Source organism: Nymphaea colorata, chromosome 14 (assembly GCF_008831285.2).
Source record: "Nymphaea colorata isolate Beijing-Zhang1983 chromosome 14, ASM883128v2, whole genome shotgun sequence".
Lineage (NCBI taxonomy): Eukaryota > Viridiplantae > Streptophyta > Magnoliopsida > Nymphaeales > Nymphaeaceae > Nymphaea > Nymphaea colorata.
In genome coordinates this window covers 11,123,702-11,145,970 of record NC_045151.1, presented here as the reverse complement: position 1 = coordinate 11,145,970, position 22,269 = coordinate 11,123,702, and the positions used below count along the sequence as shown (strand labels likewise).

General features: G+C 35.8%; 1 protein-coding gene across 1 annotated transcript; it reads right to left on the bottom strand.

Annotated features, from left to right (window-relative positions):
* Nucleotides 1–14,038: 14,038 nt before the first annotated feature.
* Nucleotides 14,039–17,678, bottom strand: LOC116267387 (transcription factor MYB58). Its single transcript, XM_031649064.2, has 3 exons — nucleotides 17,454–17,678; nucleotides 16,024–16,153; nucleotides 14,039–15,296 (listed from the first exon to the last, which is right to left on the bottom strand). Exons 1-3 carry the CDS (start codon nucleotides 17,590–17,592, stop codon nucleotides 14,636–14,638), a joined length of 930 nt encoding a protein of 309 aa, XP_031504924.1. The 5' UTR covers nucleotides 17,593–17,678; the 3' UTR covers nucleotides 14,039–14,635.
* Nucleotides 17,679–22,269: the final 4,591 nt, after the last annotated feature.

The following is a 22,269-nucleotide window of genomic DNA, read 5'->3' as shown; positions in this document are numbered from 1 at the left end:
GAATAATAAGTTAGTCCAAAGAAAGGTTCATTGTTTGACAAGATCAATTATCAAACATTTATTGCTGACAAAGAGTGCTGCTTGCGATCGACATTATAGTACAAAGAATGAATATCGATGATGCGCTAAGTATCATGTGATGAGTTATTTCGTGTTAACGGAGGGAAATGAATGATATCGTGATGCAAAATGTGCTAGGACATGGTGGAATCTACAACATGCATCACCTGCAGTTTAGATGATCTGATGCTATAATGGAATTTCTTAGCCAAGCTAAAGCTACATCCAGTGGTCGCTAAGCTATAGCAATCATATGCACTCATATGGTCAGGGGTAGAGCCATAATTTTTTTATGAGGCAAGCCAAATTAAAATTTTTAAATTTTGATTAAGGCCGAAATATCATTTTTTAAAATTTTAATATAAAGCAAGTGAATTTTTTTAAAATTTACATGTAAATTAAAAAAAATTGAAGTGGGCTGAGGCCCATGCGGGCCTACCTTGACTCCACCCATGCATATGGTGCATATTGCCACTTCCAAGCTCCTTGATGGTCATGGATGAAACTCAATCATGCTTGTTAGGGACGAGGTCCTCTTTCTGTCTCTCACCGAAACCACCAAGAGAAAGGAAACCGAAAAAAGGAAGAAAAAGAAATCACAAAGATTTTATGTGGTTTGGAGACAAAGTTCTCTTGAGTCCATGGCTGCTACATAGAAATGTTTTCACTGTCACATATAAATCGAAGAATGCAGAAGAAACCACTCCTCCTCAAAAGCATGGGGATTAGGGCAAACCCGTAAAGCATAGAATTACATAAATGCCCTTACAAAGTTTCATTTATTACAAAAGTAGGATATGTGGAAAATAGAGAAGCCTATTAAGTATTAAGTATGGTTCAGACTCTGCACTCCAACAACCATGAGATTAAGTAAGGTAGGAAGCCTTGAAATTTCTTGCCTTATTGATTGGGGTGGTGCCAAAGATTAGTTGCTCCATGGATGGAAAGGACTTAAGAACTTAAACCAAACACTGGATGGTACTTAGAATCCATGGCTTCCTATCATATGTGTGCCCATTCCTCTGTAAGGTTGACCACTCATCACCCAGACCATGTCTTATCGTGAGATTTCTTTCATCATTTTACATGAAGAATTTTTTTTCACATAAAAACTTTTTCTGTGAATTAAATTCCCCCTTCTATTTGCCATGGAATCTTAAACCTTTTCCTTTTTTCTGCTAAGTTCTCCTATTATATATTTTTCTACTTCTGGTCTGATCATTGAGGTTTCCATCTTATTTAAAGCAGAACCATGGAGGTCAAAAAGAAGACAGAAAAATGAAAGGAAATCCTTTAGAACAACTTGCGCATCAGAATTCCATGGATCGAGGGACAAAGTAAAGCTCTTGCACAGGGGCGTAGGCATAGGCACCGTCTGGGCAATTGCCATACCCACCAATAAAAAATGTTTATTTTTACATTGGTATTTCTGGGTAATTTTTTTTATGTATATAAAATTTTCCCTTTGCTAGAATTTTCTGGCTCCATCCTTATTCTTGCATATATTATTAACTTGAGTACAAGCATCATGTGTGAAAGTACAAAATTGAACAATTTGTTTTCTTTCTTCATGTTTTCAAAAAAATAAAAAATAAAACACACTCAAACTATAAGATTTAGCTACTATTTCAATGGCATGAAAGCCAAGGGCTCTAAGTAAGCATGACCCTATGTGCAGGGGCGAAACTAAAAATTTTTAGCTAAGAGACACTAGTAATAAATTTTAAATTTTTAAGCAGCACCAATATGAAAATGAAAATAATTACCCTAATGCGTCAATATGAAAACAAGTTTTTTTTTTTTTGGCTCCATGTGGGCGGCTGCCCACACCTGCCTCCACCCCTGCCTATACGCTTGTTTAGGCTTAGCTCAAAAGCCCCCGGCAGTGGAATTTGAAGTCTTACAACACATCATCTCCATACCCCGATAAATGGATGCTTAATTCTTGCCTTCGTCACTATGAGAAGATTCTCAGTGTATGTAACATGGTAGTGAAGTACTGATGCAATAGTTTATTCAACAAAGAGCCAAACTTGAAATCAATAACAAAGTACCTTATATATGGCCGATATCATCCTTAAAATAACACCGATTTTCTTCTACTCTTTGGACACAACTGCTGGCGTTTTATTCTGGTCATTGCATGTGCTGTGGTCAATATCATGCAACATCGTAAAGCTTACGCGTTGGTGTCAGTAAAAGGAGTACATGTAACTTTGTCTTTATGGCAAAGGAAGCACACCTTCACGTTAAAGAAGGAAATTAAGAAGGTAGAAATAAGGTGCCTGGTCATGTCCTCCAACTCTAAACGTGAAGAACGAGAACCTAGTCAAGCATGTGGAGCCCTTTCAAGATTTGGTTCGCGATTCGTTCCGGACATGATAACGAAAGCATAAAGAAAGACAAAGAAAGAGTCAATCATATGAAATTGGTAGTCTATCTCTTCATTTTCAAGGGATAAAGGGCGAAAATTTTCAAGATACTTAAGAAAAATGAGGAAAATTAATTGCATATATATCGTTAAGGTCAATTACCATATGTATCCGTTTGCCTTGTGCCTATACAGAAGATCGTCTCAACCATTTGCTTGAAATTGCATTCCTTCCCTTAAATGACCCACACTAATTAAAAAGAAAAAAATGACTTATACACAGACTTGATAGCTGTTCTTCGTTCAACGTGAACTCATTTAGCTTACTATGGGACTATCATAAGCTGCTTTATCATGTTATTCCTAGTTTTGAGCTCTTATGGTGCGAACTTCTTGTGCTTTACTTGGGAGATATTGACATCCAAGTTGAAGTATAATGGGAGAGTTACCTTGAGACACAAAAGGCAGGCCTGGTGCTTTAAGATAATGGAAGGAAAGGTGGGGGTTTCGACTCTCAGTTGGGTGATAGGTTAAAATACTCATCATGCTCACCCGAAAATATAGATGACTTTAAAAATACGAGTGCCAGGGATTGGGGGAGATCGATGATCATGTCAATCATAATAAGCCAGAGAGAGAATAGGTGTGAATCATTTGTTGCAAGTTCAAAGTATTACAACAATTTCTCTGCTGGGTTGAAAAGTATGTATATATACATAAAATGGTTTTTGTAATGTAAGTATCCAGAAATATGAGCGCTACTTGGATCACCATGAGTTATTCGATTAATATCGTCAGGTAATTAACCCATGCATACATGTACAAGTTGCTGCCAGCTAAATAAATAACTTTTATTTTAAAAACTATATATATACATATATGTATATGAATTTAAATATGCAAAATGCCAGATGTTTTCAGGTAGTTAAAAATTAAATATCTCATGTGCCGACTATCTTATAGCTGCAGTTTCTTAATTTTTTAAACAACGATCCCGCAATCACGGGCATCCGGCAGATTTCAAGTCTTATACATAGACCAGAATTAATGAGAATCATCTATGCATGGTTTCAATTCAAAGTACAGAGATTAATTTGAAAATATGGAATCCGTGCTATTTCTCAAAAGACCAAAATACCCTTAAAAGAGAAAAGAGATAAATAAAGAAATAAAAGAAAAATAACTCAGTTTCTTTAAATAAAAACACTTGCCTCTTTAATTGCGGTTATCTGATTCCTGTTAAGCGTATATATAAGGGTCTGATAGTTATTTTCCACCCCACCTTACTGCCTAAAATTTTCAAAATTTTTTATTCACCTCCCTTTTAAAAATTTTGGAAATCAAATAATGTCCCTCCTTAGAAAAAAAAATCCTTGCTCTGCAGCTGATGCCTACCTACCAAAATGTTACACCATTCAATTTTATTTGATAAAGTGAATTTAACGATCCACCGTCTTTTCTATCTAGCCATTCGCCTATGCACATTGAAGTCCGCTTATTCAAGTTAATCCAACTCTGATTGGACTTGATAGATAATTAATTAATATAGACTAAGGTTTGACAGAAAATAATCGTGAAAATACGACGTACAAGTTGGTTTCGACTCCCAATTTTTGAAACATTAATGTAAAACCATACAATGTAAATCCTCATGAAATCTAATCCTTGCATCGGATTTTGATTTTTTTTATAGACCCATAAATTTGATAATTTTGTGTGTACAGTGTGTGTATTAATTAAGCTTTGAAACCATTATCCAAATCTTATAGCATTATATGAATGAAAAAAGTGGTGTATATATATATATATATATATAGAGAGAGAGAGAGAGAGAGAGAGAGAGGACCAGTAGTGACACAAGAGAGTACCATCTCAATGAACATCATTTTGTTGATATACATATGGACATGCGGATTCAACACTATTATGTTTGCCTGTCCATTTTGTAATTCCTAGATTTGGGCATGTTTTCAAATCTAACTCTGCCAATGAACTCAAACCGGTTAGATCCACACGTCTGAACAAAATTGTCAAAATCCACTGTGCATTAAATTTTCTCTCTCTCACACACGCACGCACACACACACACACACACATATTTTCAAGAATCTTGACTTTTAGTCAATCTTTCATATCTCTTTGTCATCGATTGAATTAATTTCATAATGGGAAGAGTTAAGAAAAAAAAAAGGAGCCAAGTCATCATGTTAGATATAATAATTTCAATATTCTTGACTTTTACTCTATCTTTCTTATGCCTTTCTCATTAATTGATTTGATTTAATAAGGCCGGAAGATTTAAGAAATGAATGGAAGCCAAGTCATGATATATATATATATAATATATATATATATATATAATATATATATATATAAAATATATATATATATATATATATATATATATATATATATATATATATAGCCATCAAATGGGAAGATGCATTAACCGAAAAATGGGTCACAAGTTGCCACTAACAAAATTCAAAAAAAGGAAAAAAAATAGAAAACAAGCAAAAGGGAGATAGAGAGAGGTGCTTGCTGGTGTTAGCGGTAGAGTATATATATATATATATATATATAGCCATCAAATGGGAAGATGCATTAACCGAAAAATGGGTCACAAGTTGCCACTAACAAAATTCAAGAAAAGGAAAAAAAATAGAAAACAAGCAAAAGGGAAATAGAGAGAGGTGCTTGCTGGTGTTAACGGTAGAGAGGCAGTAGGGGCAGTAGTTTGCTAGGATGCTAAGGCAATGGGGATGAAAAATGTTAATGTAGCTATCAAGGATGAGCAAAGCAAAAGTTGTGGTGCATTGGGAAGTCCCTATAAAATAAAGTACCCAAGGGCAGACAAGAAACTATTGTGCCAAAGGTGGCACAATAACAAGAAGAGGAGGTAAAGGTCACAAATGGGGAGAGGGGAGTGCCAAAGAGCGATGGGTCCACAAAATAAGGTAAGAGATAAGGGCAGTAAGAAATCATTGAATTGTAGGATGCCTCATCAGAAGGCCAAAGTGAATGCAAAGGAGGGCTCATGAAGACCACACTTCTGGCATAGGAAACGAAAGAATGAATGGTCAGAGATGACAAGCTGCTACAACTAAGATTAAAGGGGCATCTGACATACCCAAAATCATGGAATTTTATAATAAAATTGCTCATTTTTCAAGAACTTGGAATTATTAAACAAACAGGGTATTTTGTTTCCAAAATTAGGAAACTGTAACCTGGAATTTTGATTCCATTTTAGTTTAAGAAGGAATGATAATTATGGAATTTTCATTCTTGAATCAAAATCCCAAACCATCGAACACCCTAAAGGAAAGCAAGATTTGCAAATTAAAAGGGGCATTCTAAAGACACAATAAAATTTACTAAGGAAACAATTTGAAAATTAAATGGATTCTTTATAAAACATCAAGAGGGTGCACAAATGAAGTGTGCCCATTGACTGAGTGGAGTAAAACTAGGAGACTTTCATCCTTGGTGGGGGTCTTCAACCAACAGTTAGAGTTGTGGCAAGGTGGAAGCCATGCCCAGCTAAAGCTATTGTGTGGGGGATGCACACCATGACAAAATCATGTGTGGAATGGGGCACGCATTCTGCTGATGGAGTGACCAAGCCCAGTTCGTCTAAGGTACGTGTTTGGTACTAGGTGACCTACCTTGGTTTAGCTTGGGCTCTGGTGATTTGGCCAGGTTAGCCTCTCCTGGTAGGGGTCTAAGGATGTGGGTTCTTGAAGGGATTGAGTGCCTATTGCACATCATGTTCACTCCTTGGAATTGGTTTCGTTCTCCACATCAAGCAGTTAGATACCTATCATAAAAAGGGCCTTTGTCTTCCCAAGTCTAACCTAGTTACTCATCATCGTATTGGGCCAAAGTTTGATGGATCACTCTACCCTTGCTATAGATTTTCCTCACTCTCATGATTTGGATTGGGAATGGTGTAAGATCATCCCATTGAGCTTTGATTTAAATAGAGGTTCATCATGAGAAGGTTTTAGGTGACGTACATGAAAAACATGATGGATTTCTGAAGTAGAGGATTAAGTCAATCACCTCAATTTAAGGAGAAGTATGAAGCAAGGTTGGCTAAACAAGGTCTTTCGTCCTTATATCAATTGTTTGTAGACTACCTAGTCACTCACCTATAATGTTTTTTCTTTTCTTCTTTTATGATGCAGCTGCCTCATTCTATTTTAGGTCATAATCAAAATCTTCTTTATTGTTATCAATAATTCATCTTTTACTCTTAGCTATTTGCCTACATTGGGGTTTTTGCAAACAACTTTTTCATACTGTAGACTTAGAGGTAGATAATCAAATGTAACTTCAAACAAGGTCATGAGAGTGTAGGGATAAAAACTAATATCCAAGGTAGAACTTTATCCATGATTTGGGATGAGGATTGAATGGATAAAGATTTCCATGATACGGTTCACCACTTTAATTGGCCGTCAATTTTAAGATCATAAAGCCAAAGTAAAGCAGAGTTCAATTTCCATAAGTCTCAAATACTTGTGCTACAACCTACTTAAAACGTGTGAGTTTCCATCACTCATAATGGTATGAGGGAACCCATAAATTTGCCTACATGCTCATCCAAAGTTTCAACTATTGACTTGACAAATCATGTTCTAGGCATTGAAATAAAATGAATATACTTAATGAGCTGGTCCAATATAACTACAAATGTCTACTTTCAATGAGAGTTGGCTATGACTTCAATAAAGTCCATAGAATTGTCCACCCAGACTTTTCAAGAATAGGTAAAGGATATAAATGACATTGTGATTTGTACTACCATATTTTTTATCATTGGCAAGGGACAGGCTTTTTGACATCTTCATTATGTTCTTTCATGACTTTTTGAGTCAATATAATTTTTGAACACCTTTATGTGTAGCTATGGTTGTATTATAGAGAGGAATAATAATGAGAGATCAAGTTATATTAGGTGAACAACCAAATTCAACCTTCATAGTACATAACTGCATTTCTAAGAATGTATTTAGAACATTTCAGAGGAATATTTAAGAGCTTTGATCAAATTCAGACTTTTCTTTATCTATGGCTTGGTCTTCTTTTATTTGATGATATAGATAAAACAACGATCAATGCTAAGTTTGCTTTTTTTTTTTCCAAATGGTCACACATAACTCTCGAGAAGGCATAAGTGCCACCATTTATTTTGATTCTTTTTGCGTTGAATTTCAAAGTCATAGGCCTCAATCTTGGCAAACTGCTTCTGACATATAAGAGGTGATGCATTGTCTACTGAGGTACTTTAAGCTGTAGTGATCTATGTGAGCAATAAAATGATGGCCTGAGATATAAGACATTCATTTATTTAACGCCATCATAGTAATCAACATTTTTTTGGTCGTAAGTGAACAATGGATGAACACAAAAATTAAAAGCTTTAGTCAAATAGACACCTCTTAGCTACACACAACCTCAATCCCCACATAATTGGTCGCATCTCAATCATCATGACTTTCAAAAAACACAGAAACATGAGTATAAGTGCATTTATCATTGCTTCCTTAAGCACCGTAAAAGATTGCAGAGCCTTCTTGGTCCAAATAAATGATCTTTCTTTAAAAGCTGAGTTAGAGGAAGGTAATGTGGCAATAGTGGTGGGCAAATTGCTTTCAGTAATTGGTGAGATATAGAAAACCTCTTAAGAATTTGATATCTTCTAGTGTGGGCTGTATGCTCATAGCCTAGAGATTTTTCAAATGGCTTTCACCTTAAAAGAGTGGAAAATGTGGCATAAGTAAGACACTTCCAGTTAACGAAAATGCATTTACTCTTCTTTGAAAAAGGATAGTGCCTTTGATAAATATAAACATGACACAGATGTTGAGACAAGGTTTTTGAATATATAAGGATGCCATCAAAGATGACAAGGATAAAAGAGTGGAGGTAGGAACAAATGACAATATTCATGGCTCCCCAGATGGTAGCAAGGGTATTATCTTGACTGGCGGATATGACAAAAATTCATAGTAGTCACCATGGGTTTGGAATGTGATTTTCTCAATGTCTTGAAAGACAAATGGATCTAGTTAACACATAATCTAATGTTTAGCTTTGGAGAAGTAATAGATAACAAGTAGTTGATCAAGAAGTTCACTAATGGCTGAAATTTAATTTTTGTTCTTGAAAGAAATGTCATTTAAGGCATTGCAAATAATATAGAACCTGTAAGTGTTGTCATTCTTCTTGACAAGTGGAATGTGAAAAGGGAATGGATTGGAAGATGGTTTAATTGCACAAATCTGTAATATCTCTTTGGCAAGTATCTCAATCTTTTTCTTTTAGATATAGGCATATTGATAAGATATATGTTCATGAGGTTTGGTTCTCTTAGAGAATGATATGATAGTCATAAGTGTTAGAGTAGACCATCTTAAAAAACTTGATGGAATTCACCAACAATGACCTACAATATTTTTTGGGGTGGGTTGTGGGGGGGGGGGGGGTGTGGGGTGATTAAGGGAGGAGACTTCCTCTTTCTTGAGAGAGTCAACTGTAGTGCACCCATAAACATTCAAGCTTCTTTACTATATTGCAGAATTTTCAAAGTTTGCTTTGTCTTTCTATGAGTTTTCAAAGTCTTACCTTTTAAGCATGTCACCTTTCATTAATTAGGCAAGTCATGGTCATCTTTGAAAAGCCTCATGTGCATTCTCAAAACACGTGACACTTTTACTCAGTTGACAAAATATATATGTCTATTTCAAAATAAGTCTTTTGTAATTGGAATTTGACAACCGGACACATAGAACTACGTAAAAATCTATTGCTATTATCAATAATTATGCCAAAAGAGTGGTATTCAAATGATAATTAATGCCCTTAGTGACATCTTCATTTATAAAGTTATGATTGTAACATGGGTTAACTATAAAATCTACGTCTCCTAACACCTTTAACTCTCATGACATTGGGAGCGTTGGTTTTTAATAAGGTTTGGTAGGTCACCGACGCCACCTAGGCTAGCCCGTTATCACCGAGCCTACCTATGGCTAATACCTGCCTAAGGTCCTACAAGATCCATCCCTAGCTGCAAGCCCATCATATTCTATGTCCTAGGTCTACCCATGAAACATGAAAGGGCACCAGAGTGATGCAATACCTATGAGCTCAAATTTGTCTTACCAGAGTTTGCCAACACATTGGATGAATAACTGTGCTACAACTAGTTGTAATCAATGGATATTTTGAGCTACACAAGGTGGTAGAAAACAAGAAAGATGGTGATTGCATCTATTCCTCTATGAGGGCTAGTACTTATTTGGTGGTTAGAGTTATAAAATGCAAGAGCATTGAGGATAAGAAAAATTTCATAGCTAGGGGGAGATGAAGAGACTGATGAATACCAAGTCTGATCTTGCAGATTATACATAGAGAGCCTACCACCTATACATTTAGAGGGTCTATAATTAGGAGTGTAATTAGGAGTTCTACCATCTCTTCCTTCGGGTCAGGTTTATGAGATGCTAGAGCAGCAAATTGCCAAGTATACTTCTTGACTTCTGTTTGTTATTTTGATGAGTTTACTTATGTTCATGTTACATCATTAGTTCATGTTACCTTCTTTGTATTAAATATAGAAGACAAGTTGAACCATCGTAGTAAATGTTCAACCAAGCCTGTAAACTTCAACATGTAAGGACCTCCAACAAGGGTAGCAAGCTACTTAAAGCATGTAGAAGAGTCTAAGGATTAGAACAAAAATGATAGTGGTTCAACATTCAACACTAGGTCCAAGATATATGGCCCTAGTTCTAAGAACAAGTGGTTTCATTGTCATGGGTTTGGTTATGTAGCTTCCTAGTGTTCCATAAGAGTTAAGCCTACCTACTTAGTAGACAAAGAACAGTCCTTGGATGATTCTCACTATGATAATGATGGATAGTCTTAGTTTTTAGTAAGTGTTCGGAGAGAGTTGAATTTGTAAAATTTGAGAAGAATGTTGTTAGTAATTTGACATATATTAGGTATGCTCAGATGATAGTAAGTAATTATATAATTCTATATTCCATACATGTTGCAAGTGTGAAAAGCACATTTATGATGTGATAAGATTGTGGGGCATGTGAAAAGATGGTGACAACATCCTTGGTTGAGCTTTTGAACCTAAACATAGAGAAAACACACCCACTTCTAGAAAATGTTGTGGTTCAACAAGAGGAATGAATGTCCTATCGTGAATAGGTATTTATATATATTCTCGATAGGTTTGCATTATAAGGACAATATATGATATGATGTAGTTCCTATGGGGGTGTGTCACATATTGTCAAGAGGACCCTAGTAGTATGACATGAAGGATATTCATGATGACTGCAATAATACCTACACTTTTATGTGCATGAGACCACTATTAGATTGTTTCTTTTTTAGGCGTTAGGGTATCACAATGTAGGGAAATGAAATAAGGTTATAGGATTATCAAACCATTTGAGAAAGATTAGACTATTGTAAGGATGATTGCTATTGTTTAGCTATTATAGAGAATACCTTTGTTGTCTCTACTGACATGCCTGAGAGTATGTAGCCATTTTTTCAGGAGTTTGTTGACATCATACCAAACGAGCTCCCTAATGGTCTTTTTTTCTTATTAACTATTCAACATACTATAGATTTTGTCTCATGGTCTAGTGTCCATAATTTGCAAGCTTATCCTTTGAACTCAATAGATAATGTAAAAATATAACTTCATGTAAACAAAAGTTTCATTAAGAAAAGTGTCAGTCCTTACATAATACCTATGTTTATCACCCATAAGAAGGATGGGTCAAAGCACATATATGCCGAAAGTAGGACAATAAATAAGATACTACCAAGTATAATTTTCTCATCATTAAGTTAGACAACAAGTTAGATTGGTTACTCGGTTTGCATGTCTTTTCCAAGATTGATCTTAAGAGTGACTACCATCAAATTTGTATTCGAGAAAGGAATGAATAGAAAACAACTTATAAAAGCACATATGGCCTTTATGAGTAGGTAGTGATGCCCTTTGGTTTATCAAATTCACCTAACACCTTTCCATGTCATGACAAAGGTTTTGAGGTAGCCGCTAGGTAAATTTGTGGTGATATATTTTGATGATGTTCTTGTTTACAGTCTCAAAGAATCAGAATATTTGGCATACTTGAAATAGGTTTGACTGTTTTTAAAAAAGAAAAGCTTTTTGTTGAAGCAAAGAAGTGTACTTTCATGTAACTAAGTTTCGTTTTCTTGGGTTTTGTAGTTTCTATAGATGGTGTGAAGGCTGACCCTTCAAAGTTCTAAGCAATCATAAATTAGCCAACTCCAAAATTTATTAGGAAAGCATGAAGTTTTCATGGGTTCGGTACATCCTTTCATTGCTTTATTAGGAATTTTATTACCATTATGTCACCCATTGCTATGTGTCTCTAAGGTACTAAATTTATTTGGACTTTCGATGTGGATAGGGCATCCACTGCCATCAAAATGAAGATGACACATGCCTTATTTTGGCACGTCCAGATTTTTTTCAAATTTTTAAAATTGAATGTGATGTCTCAAATGTAGGCATAGGGTGGGTTTTGAGCCAAAACCATTAGCCTATTGCTTTCTTTAAGGAGAAGTTGATGACAACAAAGCATAATTTCTTCATGTATGATGTTGGATTTTATGTTGTACTTTAGAGTCTTCACTCTTCACTATTGGAGGCACTACTTAATTTACAAAGTTTGTTCCTTAAATAAATCATTAGGCATTATAAAATTTTAAACAATCTAAAGAAGGTCAGTGTTCTCATGCTGTGTGGATAGCATCTTTTCAAGGGTATTCTTTTCCAATGCTCTTAGCCGTAAGGGGGATTCAAGGTTTGCAAAGATTTACACCCCACTGATCATGATTTCAAAAGTATGTGGGAAACTTATTTTTCTAAGTTATCTTGAAGTGACCTTCAATTTTTATCCATGATAGTTATCTCTTTTATGGAAAGAGGTTGTGTATCTCTAATTCCTTAGGCTTTTCGTCATTTCTAAGTCATATGGCAATGGTCTTTTTAGTTATTTAATTTGGTTGCAATAGAACATTTGATTTATCATTTGAATGCTATTTTTGGCCAAAATTATATCGTGATGCAACTTATTGTGTGTGACAGACGTCTAGGGGAAAAAAGCAAAATGTCACATTGCATACACCCTTGCCAATTCTAGATCACCCCTAGGGAACATGTGTTCATGGATTCTATAGTAGGCTTACTCAAGACTGTTAGAAATTTCAATTTGTGATAGTTGACTGGTTCTCAAAGATATCCCTTTCATTTCATGCAAGCATACAACTGATGCCTCCTTATTTGTGTTCTACTATATTACAATTGTTGTGTCTTTCCATGTACTTCCATAGTCTAGCACTTCTGACAGGAACACCTGCTTCTTACGACATTTTTTGCATTCTTTATGGGATTTGTTGAAAATAATATTGTAATTAAGTAATGCCAACTATTCCAAGATGAATAGACAAATTGAGGTGGTTAACCATAGTGTAGGGAATCAATTTTATTGCATTCTCAAGGTTCATGTTAAAACGTGGGAACTTATGCTGCCACATGCTAAATTTTCATATAACAATTCTATCATAGGTCTACAAGTATCATTCCTTTTCAAATTGTTCATATTGTTCATGGTAGGACTTCTATGCACGTAGTTGATTTTGCCCCTCTAGCACATGTGAGTAAGGCTTACTTGCTATTAGTTTTGTTGTTGAGTATATGCAGAAAATTTGTACTCAAGTGAAACAAAAGTTAGAAGGGAACTATGATGTCTATAAAGAACATGTTGACTAGTCGTGCCGTCACATGAGTTTTGAGGTTGGGGACCTAGTCATGACTATGTGTTTAAAGCATTTCTCAGTCGATACATATCATTAGTTAAACCCACGTAAATATGGTCCATTGAAGGTCCTCCAAAATTTTAGTGACAATGCATACTTAATTGACTTACTAGTGATTGAAACATATCTTCCCACTTCAATATCTTGACCTTCGGCATATCATAATGTCTCAAATTCATCAAAGCTGAATTCTTCCTTGGCAGGAAAAAATGATGTAGAGTGAACCTAAAGGAACAGATAAATTCAGAGTCGATAGATGCATCTAGGGACTCGTCCCCGACAAGAGAATGATAGAGACCTCCAATGTGGACCTACATGCAAGGCATGTTTTAGGACAAGATAAAGTGCAGGTGGGGAGATCCACGCACATGATGAAGGGATAGAGGAAACACATATTCAGCCTTTTCCAAGAATAGTTTGATTGTTTGGACCCCTTTAGTATGCTTTTGGTTACTTTAAGTACATATTAGATCAATTTCTCTATTTATTTGAGTGAGGGTATACATACCCACATCTTCAAAGTCGCAGTCTTAAACTAAAACCTTAATTTACTAAAACATCAGAAAATCCCATCTCCCGCACCATAACCATGATTCAAGCCATTCATAAATTGGAACAAGGTTCATCCCATGGTTTATTTAACAAGAAAGTCTGCCTATACTATACGCATGCTTCATTTACAACACAAAATAAAATTCAACAAGTTATATACCAAGATTAATTTCATTCCCATGAGTTCATATACATCGATTGGTGTGGATCTTCACATTCTCTATCAAATGAGCCCCACCTTCTTTGGACAAGTTAAAAGCCTTACACTTTGAAATGCACACTTAGTGTGTTTTTATGTCAATGACTAGGAACAGACTGGCAATTACTCCACGTTGACAATTGCCCAGCCACATAGGTGTACAAGTCTGTCTTTCCTTCTTTCTGATAGCTACTGATTAGGATAAAAGCCTATACAAGCGACCCTACTAAAATATATCACTTCTTGGCCAAACTTCAAGAAAACCATGTGCAGGCACTAGAAGCAAAATATCATCTCGCTAATTTTGCCCTCAAAACTATTCAACTATCATAAGCCCTGGTTCAAAACAAGGTTTTGCTTGCTTTCGAAATGTCTTTCTTTTATTATTTATCATTTAGGGATGGTTTGGCAATGAGAACAATCTGTTAAAGTATTCCATGAATCTGCCCAATCTTTGGCATGGTTTCATAGAAGAACAGTTACAGACTGAATCCTTTACCAAACAAGCCCTTGATTTTCTGACCAAGAAATGTGATATACTTTTGATTAGGGTGTGCTAAATTTTACAAATCAAATATAGGTGGAGATGAAGGCCAATTTTCAAAGTACATGAAGATGGGATCATTTGATTCATATGAAGATTGACCATAGGAGCCTGTCTGGAGTACTGTGTCAACCAACGACTCAATATTCTTGGGCTTATGGTCTATGGAACTTTGTTGGTGTTGATCATCTGACCATAGTCCAAGCTCATTCTCTAGATAACTTATCCACATCTTGTTTTCATCATTCACATTCACCGCCTCCTCATCCATTGATGTGTTATGATCAACTGTTGAACTATCTTGGTAAGCACTAGAACTGGCCGCAAAGCCGGGGGAGCCGTCAAGAAGGTCGAAGAACGATAGCTGCGGATCATCCGGAAGTTCAAATATTTCTTCTAATTGAATTTGATCAGAGGAGTTGTATGATTTGTGCTGGAGCATGTGTGGATCATTGGAGATGGAAGTCTGGCACTGTAATTCCACATGTTTTGGTTCTTCAATGTTGAGGCATGAAATTGATTCCATGGATGAACTAGGTGAGTCCATGTGATCAGTACTGCTCGGTGATGAAGATGGACTTGATCCTTTTGATTTCAAGCGTTTCTTCAAGTGGGTGTTCCACACATTCTTGATCTCGTTATCTGTTCTTCCTGGCAGGCGAGATGCAATGGCTGACCACCTGAAACATATGGCCACTATCATCTACTTAGATTAATTTGTTAGATATAGATGAAAAACAAGCATGTGCGAACAGAAACAGAGAGAAAGCGCATCTTTGTGTTTTTGAATCAAGAGGAAAGCAATCAGCTTTCTGATGATGAGATAGCGACATATATATAAGAATTTTTTTTTAAAAAACGCTAGAAAATATCCTGCAAGACCTCGCCCTCACTCACTGGCGGAACCAACATTTTTTTTTTTCCAAACAAAAAGTGTTGAAAGTTTTAATGGTAAAATTTCATTTTTTTCAAAAACTTAAGGGGGAGGAATAGTGGGAATTACCACCATGGCCCCTGCCGACCATCCTTGGCTACGTTCCTGCCCTTTTTTTTCCTCACCCTTTCACCTACTCCCACTGTCTTTTCTCACTTTAAAATTGACCCATTTTAAAAGCAAAGAGAAAAGAATCCGGAAAGCTAGTCTGAAAATGATGTACATTCGTTTTGTTTATATATATATGTAACTCATCCCTTAAAACACTACAAAAGTTGTCGCTAGAAACACAACAAATAGTCCCTACACTGTAAACTCTCTAAAACCTATGTGGTCAAAGACTTTTGATGACAGTTTTTAATTTTTTAGCAATCAACTAACAAACAACGTCACGCCAATTTCAATTACTTCATATATATACATATTTTTGAAAGAGATAAAGATTTTAGAAAGAGATATGAAAGATGTCTCACTTATTGCCGAGCAGTTCATGTAACTTGATGATGGCGTCTTCTTCCTCAGGGCTGAAGTTTCCACGCTTGATGTCTGGCCTCAGATAGTTGATCCATCTCAGTCGACAGCTCTTTCCGCAACGCAGCAACCCTGCAATTAAACGTTTGCCACATATAGAGCCCCAAGTAAACATCAAATCGCTAGTTTGGTTCTACGGTAAGAAAATACTATTGCACGTCCCCACAAAGGTGCCCCCCTTTTACTCGTTTCCCAAAGCTTGGGGCCCAATTCTCGGGACGAGTACGTACTCTGTAGCTCATTAAGGCTAAAGCGAACTTTGTTATACTCCGCCAGCCTGTAAGAGGGTCCGAGCACCGTGGGTCATCGACCGCGTGCATACATAGGATTCCTATGTCCATATCCATCCCTATTCTCTCCCCACAAGTAATTTACAAGATTATTGAACCACGATTATGGTTGGTTGACGTAATTCGTGCATGACTTTGACGTGACAATTAATCTGATATAAATTCAATAAAGCTGGATGGGGCCATTCGGCTTAATACTTTTTTTCTTTTGGGACTTTGTCTAAGTTACGTGCCAACCTCTTAAAATTGCTAGAGTTTTAGCGTTTGATTAAAATTTGCAGATGAAGTTCCTTACCTTATGTATCCTAGCTGTCCATGTAGACGGGCTCTTGTATGATATTTTTTTTTAAAGTGCAACCACCATTAGACTATATTTGTTAAACCCTCTTGGATTATTATAAAGAAAAGCCATTTTCTTTGAAAGTACGATCCATTTGCAAAGTTAATGAAAGCCTCTAGTCTGCTACAAGCTTGGAATAAATAACTAAGGCCACAAATATTTATTTATATTCATGAATCGAGTACTAAGACTTAGCTTCTTAAATAATCTCCGATGACAACCATCTACTCACTTCAAGTTTCGTGAGCCAGTAGACCCATTGTCACTGGTTTTGTCTGTCGACATGAACTAGTGGTTTCAAGTCATGTCCGAGGGCCGAAACCCCCAACCTTTTTCTCCTCCTTAGACAAGGGGATGGCGAACCTTCAGTTTGATGTCACACCTTACATTAGAAGGACAGGCCATCAAAATTGGGCTCAGGGGAATTGAATTGATGATCTGTGGTCTGCGAGCCCAAAAAACACGACCAGTTACAACTATACCCCTCGTAAAAGTAAGGAGGAGTTCGATGTAAACCAGTGGCCGACAACTATCGTTAGGACACTTCCCACAAGTAGCGGTATACCGCTTTCTGATCGTCTCCAGAAAACTCTGCACACTGTCAAATGTTTTTTGAGAGAGAGAGAGTGAACAACGAATTCGTTTGAATGAAACACATCAAGAGCAATGAAAGTAAGGCATACAATAAATCAGATCCGAAAATTAAGAGAGCGAGAGAGAGAGAGAGAGAGAGAGATGGAACCTGCTTGTTTGGGGAGGGCGCGCCAGTTGCCGTGGCCATGCTTCTGGATGTAGGCGACCAGCTTCATGTCCTCAAGAGGAGTCCATGGCCCCTTCTTCAGCCCTACCTTCTCACAGCAAGGTGCACGTCCACGCCCCATGTCTGCAGACCTCCACTGCTCCTCTCTGTCTCCTCTCTCTGTCTGTCTGTCTCTCTCTCTCTCTCTCAATGCTACTATGGCCGCTACCAACCCCATCTTGCACTATTTATATGGGGAGAAAGCGTCCCCTCAACCCACACGAGTCATTTCATATTATATCTATATTTCCTTAAAAAAAAGTTACCATAAGTTATTGTCTACATACCAAACCCCCAAAGAATGCTTCCTAAGTCTTCATCGCTTCTTGCTTCAGTTGCACAACTTACCGAACTCCCCACAATCTCTCTGTCTCTCTCTCTCGTTCTCTCTCTAATTCGATATTGTTTCAGCATCTTTGACTTGTGTGTATTTTCAAGGGTCCCAAGCCACAAACAATGTTTATGTCTATGTATATGGCCCCAATCACTTATTTCGTTGTGGTTTTTCTTCAACCCCAATGCCAATGTAGGCGCCCACTATTGGAATGTCTCTCCTTTGTGGAAAAGGTAACGCCACCACATCAAGTATATATATGAAACATTCAATGGCGACTAATAGCCCACCATTTGTTTTCTCCCTATTCCCACCACAAATCTAAGGACTGACCAAGTCAATTGGTCTTACATATATATATATATATATATATTTGACCTTCCATGTAATCACGGTCTTCCGATGCATTGTATCGAACAAGTGTGATTAAAGACATTATCTAATACAATGCATCAGAAGGTGCGCTAAGGCTTGATGATATCATCCAATGCATCGCATCCAAAGGTGTTGAGTCTTGAATGCTGATTATGTTATTTGAAAGTCACTCAGTAATCAAGAGCATCCCATCTATTAGGATGGACAGTTAAGAACTAAAGATAAAAAGATGATAGATATTTTTGTCATCTACTATCGTTATCTAATATTAGTGGACAGTTAAGAACTAAAGATAAAAAGATATAGATATTTTTGTCATCTACTATCGTCATCTAATATTAATTTGCACATTTTTAACCCGATATAATGCATGCTGAGGCAGAATGATTTCTCAGTTCAAACACAGATGAAAAAGTTCAAAAATCAAAGCATTAAATATATTTCGTTCTTTCGAACACATTTTTAACCCGATATAATGCATGCTGAGGCAGAATGATTTCTCAGTTCAAACACAGATGAAAAAGTTCAAAAATCAAAGCATTAAATATATTTCGTTCTTTCGAAAAAGTTATCTCATATATGTCACCTTGTACGCATTCCACCTGGTTGTCAACTTTTACTTCGTCTACACATAAATTTATGAGAAAAGTCGATCATGGTGCGAGGTCCAACCTTACTGGTTTAACCTGCTTAACTATATGGTTATTTCCTTGTCAAAGTAAAATGAACTTCGAGATAAAGGATAAGAAGAGAAAGGTTACAACATAGTTTACAAAAAATAATTAATCCAACACCCGTGCGACTTATGTGCAGTACCAAGTTAAAGGATCATCATATAGTTGGATTGTAAAAGCAAATAAGATCGATTTTTTAATTTTTTTTCCTCACAATGATGTTGAAGTTGCGATGTTGTTGTCGATAGTCGTGTGACACAGGAAGGTTTGGTTGAGTTTTAATTACGGAGCGCCAACATGTTATATATATATATATATATATCTATATATATATATATATATATATATATCACCAACATTCATCAGATTTATACCACTCACTAATAATTCTCCAAACATCCCTCCACAAGTTGACCCCAAGAGCCGACTCATGTTAATTCATTTGCGAGGCATCTTGTGAAGCTCTCTTTGGACTTTCCCAGCTCCAAAATCCTTCAGCTTGTACGAATTATAATTAGTTTATTAAAAAACGTTATTCCTAATATGAAAGTTAATATATATGAGAAGTTGGTGGGTACCAGACTCCTAGGTGCTACACCCATAATAAATCATCTTGACCGTTGATTTCTTCAAGATGATTAACCGGTATTGTTTTTTATTTTGTGTCACTAAAAAGCATCATAAAAAGGTGTATTCGTCACAATTAGTGCTTGGTCATTGTTCTTTTTTGTTGAATATACATTTTTTTTTGCTGCTTTTAGTGACACAAATAAAAATTAACCACCCATTCACAGGGATATTCGGCTTATTTCAATTTCACACACACACATATATATATATATATATATATATTGAATGGTAGATGATTAAGAGAAAAATAAAAGGGAAAAGATGATGGATATTTTCGTCATCCAATATTAGTTTACACATTTTGTTTCTTGTTTTTCTCTCAATCATGCTTTACATAGACGGTCTTGATTTCATGGCTGAGTTAATCTAGATAACTAGAGTCATCGTTCACTCATTGATATGATCATGGTAAAAAACAGACACTTAGGTCAGGGATAAAAAACATACCTTTGGATTTTTAAAGGGTTTTTTTTTGTAATTTAATGTTATTGATATGATCTTAGGAATGTGTTGATGCAAAACACATATTAAGTTGATAATTTGTTAGTCTTTAATGGTGTTTTTATAATAAGAAAAAAAATGAACAGCCCCCATGGCATGGTAATAAAAAAATCAACATTTTTCACTAAAACAACTTGAAAAAATGCATGTTTTATATCCAAATAGTCTTTATAAGTATATCAACATGTTTATATGGTATTTAAAATAGTTTTTGAACGAAAAATCAACGGATCTGTTTTTTATCCCCGACCTAACTGTTTGGTTTTTACCAACTATATATATAGTATATATATATATATATATATATATGTATAAAATGACGGCTTATAGTTTCCTAAAGTTCAGTAAATGATTACTATTAAATAATTGGCTACCGGCTTTTCTTTTCCAAAATAACACTGTTCAGCATCAAGACTTTTGAGAGGATTGCTGAAACACATTAGGAAAAGAAACACATAGTTTAAAGATACCACGTCTACGTCATCGTATTAGCACGATAGACTACCAACCACATGTATTTCTCAATTGAGCAAAAAAGGTAACAGTACTTCTTCGTTCATTCGATCGCCTGCCTTTCATGACCTCATGAAAGAAGCATGAAAGGTACAGTTGAACTCGTGAATTGAATTGTCATTTTTTGAAGTTTCTTTTTCTTTTCTTTATTTTTTTCAAAAAAAAAAACAAAAATCTTTTTACAATTGGGATGTGGGGGCATTTAAACCTATGAATTGTCATTTTTTGAAGTTTTTTTACCCTTTTTTTTCAAAGAAAAAAGAATCATTTATTAAATGGTTTAGAAATTTTGGTCGCTAGTATTTTGTAATGTTTGAAAATAAGAGATTATGATGTGACACCTTCAACATTGTCAATAATATTCAGCCAGGACATAGGTAGGATTTTCACTTGATATGTTGAATTAAAAGATTGTAGCATATGGGGACGTACCTAATATTCTACCGCAGTTATTTGCAGCTAGGGGTTTTTGGTGAAGTTCGTTGTCTTGGGTCTAAGGGTTAGGACAACAAACATGTGATGACTTTAGGTCTAAAATTAAGAAGGTTTGTTACCAGTTGGTCAGTAAGAGTCCAACTCGCCTTGGAAGTTGAGAAGACCCTTGAGTCATGTCCCCGTTTTTCTATATATCTTCCCTTTTTTTCTCTATAATTTAATTGTCTTCACACCGTGCCGTCAGTTGGCCCCATTTCACCACAAGCCTATGTCATTAATGATAAGAATTAGTTCTCAAGTGGGTTGATCCTCTTCTCTCCCTCCCTCTCTCTCTCTCTCTCTCTATATATATATATATATATATATATATATATATATATATAGAGAGAGAGAGAGAGAGAGAGAGAGGCCCCTATCCTCCCCTAAAAAAATATTTATCTCAAGAAGTATTTCTCTCTTAGATAAAAAAATCTAATTTGTTGACTTTTTCGGTGAAGACTGCCCTGACACTTGGTCTTTGATCCAGTGACTGACTATTGTTTGACACAACTAACACCAATGAATATATATATATATAGGCCCCAGCAAACATTGCCGGCACCGCAGAAGAGAGATGATGGCTGCCCCACCTAAAATGCCTTGGGGGATCAGTTGCGTCCCCGAACACCCAAACAGGACTTTTTGTCTTTTTAAACAAATGGTGGAGCGCCCAATCAAAAGGTCAAGGCTTCACACACACACACGTATATATATATATATATATATATATATATATATATATATATATATATATATATATATATATATATATATATATATAGAGAGAGAGAGAGAGAGAGAGAGAGAGAGAGAGAGAGAGATTTTTAAACAAAAAATGGTGCATATTTTTTTACTGACAATCAGCTTTTTGACATGATTAAGAGAAAAAATTCATCACAATTGATCAACATGAAAAAGAAGTGAATTCATCGTGTAATTAGCTCACTCCATCTGAGCTCCCCCTTTCATCCTTTTCATCTGCATATGAAAAATAAAATTGATAAAAAAACGTTAAAGTTGTCAATAAACATGCTTCATGATTTTGGAGACACTATTATTCCGGGCCTCATATTGCCACGTGTACTTGTTCGCCTGGTTATCACATACCGCATATTAAAATCAATTTGCATCTAAAATGAAACTCAACAACCTCAAGAAACAAAAAGAAAAAAACTTACATGGAACAAATATTAACACAAGTTTTCGTTATTGAAGCTTATGAGTTTATGAGCATTAACCCTATTCTAATAAGACAAAA

What these genes read in the sequence shown, in the direction of transcription:
- LOC116267387 (XM_031649064.2), bottom strand. Translation starts at nt 17,592, where the DNA reads ATGGGGCGTGGACGTGCACCTTGCTGTGAGAAGGTAGGGCTGAAGAAG. An exon ending in CGCCCTCCCCAAACAAGCAG is followed by an intron (nt 16,154 to 17,453) that starts GTTCCATCTCTC and finishes GTTTAATTGCAG; the next exon opens with GGTTGCTGCGTTGCGGAAAG. An exon ending in CATGAACTGCTCGGCAATAA is followed by an intron (nt 15,297 to 16,023) that starts GTGAGACATCTT and finishes CATATGTTTCAG; the next exon opens with GTGGTCAGCCATTGCATCTC.